Source organism: Eurypyga helias, unplaced genomic scaffold (assembly GCF_000690775.1).
Source record: "Eurypyga helias isolate BGI_N326 unplaced genomic scaffold, ASM69077v1 scaffold51131, whole genome shotgun sequence".
Lineage (NCBI taxonomy): Eukaryota > Metazoa > Chordata > Aves > Eurypygiformes > Eurypygidae > Eurypyga > Eurypyga helias.
The window spans coordinates 16,355-19,244 of record NW_010233778.1 but is presented as its reverse complement, the minus strand read 5'-3'; the positions used below and the strand labels follow the sequence as shown (position 1 = coordinate 19,244).

Genomic DNA, 2,890 nt, shown 5'->3' with positions numbered 1-2,890 from the left:
TCCTGACTGAACCCAGCACAGATGTAATTAGTATAAATGATGCTATTGTGAGGAAAAATAAGTTCCCAGCTTTACTGTTCTGTCTCAAGTGGACTGTACTTTCAGAATGTAGAACAGAGAACTGGATTGCAGTGGGAAAAAATAACAAAAATTTAGGGACTGCTCTAGAAATAACCAATTTTCGCTTTTCTCCTGCTTTGCTAAAAGCAGGCAGCATGTCCTTTGAATATGCAAAGGGAATTCAGACCTATTACACTCATTCCTGAAAACAGTCATGTGGATTTTAGGCATTGTAAGACGCTTAAAAAGAAGATATGTGTATGAGTCAGTACGTTCCAATGAACAGACACGCAGCATGAATGCTGAATTTTCATCAGCAGATGAGGAAGTATGCTTGCTTTCTAGTCATTGTCTCTACCAGTAAGCATTGGAGCACGGCCCTGCTTCAGAAGAAGTTCCTCCCCCCCCAGCCTTTGCTCAGATATCGAATAGTGCTCTGTGGCTGCTTCAGTTATGCTGGGACTCCGGCGGAATTTAGTAAACAGGAATATTGAAAACCCAACTTATTATTTTACTTGTTGCCAGTTGAGAGACTCATGATGAAATCATAACATTAAAATGTTTTCTGCAACTACTGTAAAGGAAGCAGTCAATTCTAAATTCAAGATCCGGCTTGCAGATTATATGCTCCTCCTTGACTTCTTCAGACTAATAGTGACTCTTGCTGCCGTACGGTCAACTGGAAGGACAGGTTTCCCTAACAATCTTTTCGGAGTGTGCTGTATGGAAAATGTTAGAATGACCTGAAAACGTCTATATTTCGGACATTCAGCCATCACCAAGAACGTTTGACAGTGTTAAATCATAGTTCTGTGGTAAACATGCTTGTTTTTGCTAAATATTCCACCTTCGGTGTCTAGATGAGTGAAATAACACTTACCCATTTGACATGTGTTGGTAGCAGTTCCTCCTTCCTTCACGTGCGGGCAGCAGTGTCTCTGAGGGCGTATAAATCAGTGCAGGTTCTTAGGCGCTTTGTTTTTTCTCTCCTTACTGAATCTCAGAAACGGCTAGTGAGGAAGAGTCTCCAGTGCCTTCTTGCTCTCATCTGAACAGTGAAACCTCTATCCCAGAAGATCTTGGCAGTCTCGCCGCTGAGTCTGTCCCATCAGAGACTATGGGCCACGGGCAGCCGGAAAGCCCGGATCAGAGTACGGCTAACGAGGAACTGGTTTATTCTGAAGAGTTCAAGCCCTCTACCTCACCTGGCAAACTCGTGAGTGAGCGTTTGATGCCACTTTCTACGATTTTACATTACTGTGAATAAAGATTGTGATCAGATATGTTCTTTGAAGTCTTGAGGAAAAATTGCTTCGGCACAGAGTTTAGGTGTTTTTAAACTTGTGGCTAGTCTTGCAGAATGTTTTTGCGTACATCACGTAGGTATGCGGTATGAAGTGGTGGAACACTGACCCAGTTTACAGTGTGAATTAGCTGTAGGCTAGCTTGTTACCATTGTAGAAATTCTTTGAGGCCGTGGAAACTATGCTCGGTTTTTCCTCTTTGCTTTATTTGCAAATAAAGCATCCCAAAGTTACAGCTATAGGATGATAGCAGAGCTGTAAACCTCGTGCACGGTCCTTTGGGTTTCAGATTATGCTTGCTAGCTAAGCCTGCCTTATCGTTCTATGCCAACTGTTATTTCGACGTGGTTGGTCCTTTTGATGATTTGCAACCTGCTAACTTTGCCCTCTGCTCAGTGAGACAGAAAATGCAGTGTTTGTGGGGTAAAAGAACTGCTTTCCTAGACTTACTGTGAGTACTTTCTTGGAAAGTTTGCTGAGAAGATGGTGAGGTAAAATGTCTAATACGTGCCAGAGGTTATGTGCAAGATGGGTAAAAGGTTTGTAGTGTAATGTTGAAGCAGCAAGCAGCATTTTGGAAGGATATTTGCTCCTAGAATTCTTTGCCTGGCCTCAGAGAAAGAGTGCTGTGTTGTTTTACTGATTTAGAATGTCATCTTGCAGCCCTCACGTGAAACGGTCCTTTGGAGTTCACAAATACATTTACCAGGAGTTACGGTTGCCACGGTTGTTACCAAATAAGATTCCACACACTCTATTGAACACCTGTGAGTCAGAAGCGTGTCAGTTCGCTTAGGTGGTAACAGAGCGGTCTTGGCAGCTTTACTGAAATCTAGGCTCAAAAGTAAGCAGTCAGCTATTGCTGCTCGTGGTATTTCTGTTTTATTGCCTAGCAAACTAAGATTAAATTCTCTTTAGATAGCTGGGTAGCTACCACTGCTCATGAGATGTTCTCTAGTCGTGCTGTTCTCTCCTTGAAACGAGCTCCTGATGACAATGATCTCCTACTTTCAAACTGTTCTCTATGTTGTCCTCTTCTCCTGTAGTCGCCTCCCAAAAGCAGCACGTCTCTATCAAAGCAAGATTCCAGCAGAGGCAGCCACAGGACTGGGGGACAGCTACGGTCACCTGTGAAGTCTCATCAGATATCTCACAACTGGTCTGATGAATCTTTATCGATGACGCAGTCAGGTAAGCGTAATATCTCCCTGGGTTTAAATTGCTCTTTCAGAGCTTTCCTTTTCAACAAGCAAACTTGAAATGCTGAAGTAGATGTGGGTAGGCAGGCAGAAATTCCTGGAAATTGCCACGGTTTTGGGTTCTGTGGGAGTGTTTTCCCATGATGTAGCTTGGTCACTTCAGTTTACAAAGAAAATCATCTGTATATTATCTCTTCTGAGAAAGCAGCACAGATTCCTACATACAGGTAGGAAGAAGGTAAGAGTCAATATTTAAGGTGGTCCTAGAATTTAAAAATACCAAGTTTAGCTGTGCTTTTAACAGGTGACACTTCTCCCTTCTATTTT

General features: G+C 42.7%; 1 protein-coding gene across 1 annotated transcript in view; it reads left to right on the top strand.

Moving 5' to 3' along the window:
• Positions 1 to 1,064: 1,064 nt before the first annotated feature.
• LOC104517221 (centrosome-associated protein 350-like) overlaps positions 1,065 to 2,890 on the top strand; it is a gene marked incomplete at both ends in the record, with an annotated part of 11,888 nt that continues 10,062 nt past the window's right edge. Inside the window, 2 exons of the mRNA XM_010161813.1 lie at positions 1,065 to 1,276; positions 2,411 to 2,555. Of these exons, the coding sequence (XP_010160115.1) occupies positions 1,065 to 1,276; positions 2,411 to 2,555 (357 nt within the window). The remainder of the gene's footprint in view (positions 1,277 to 2,410; positions 2,556 to 2,890) is intronic.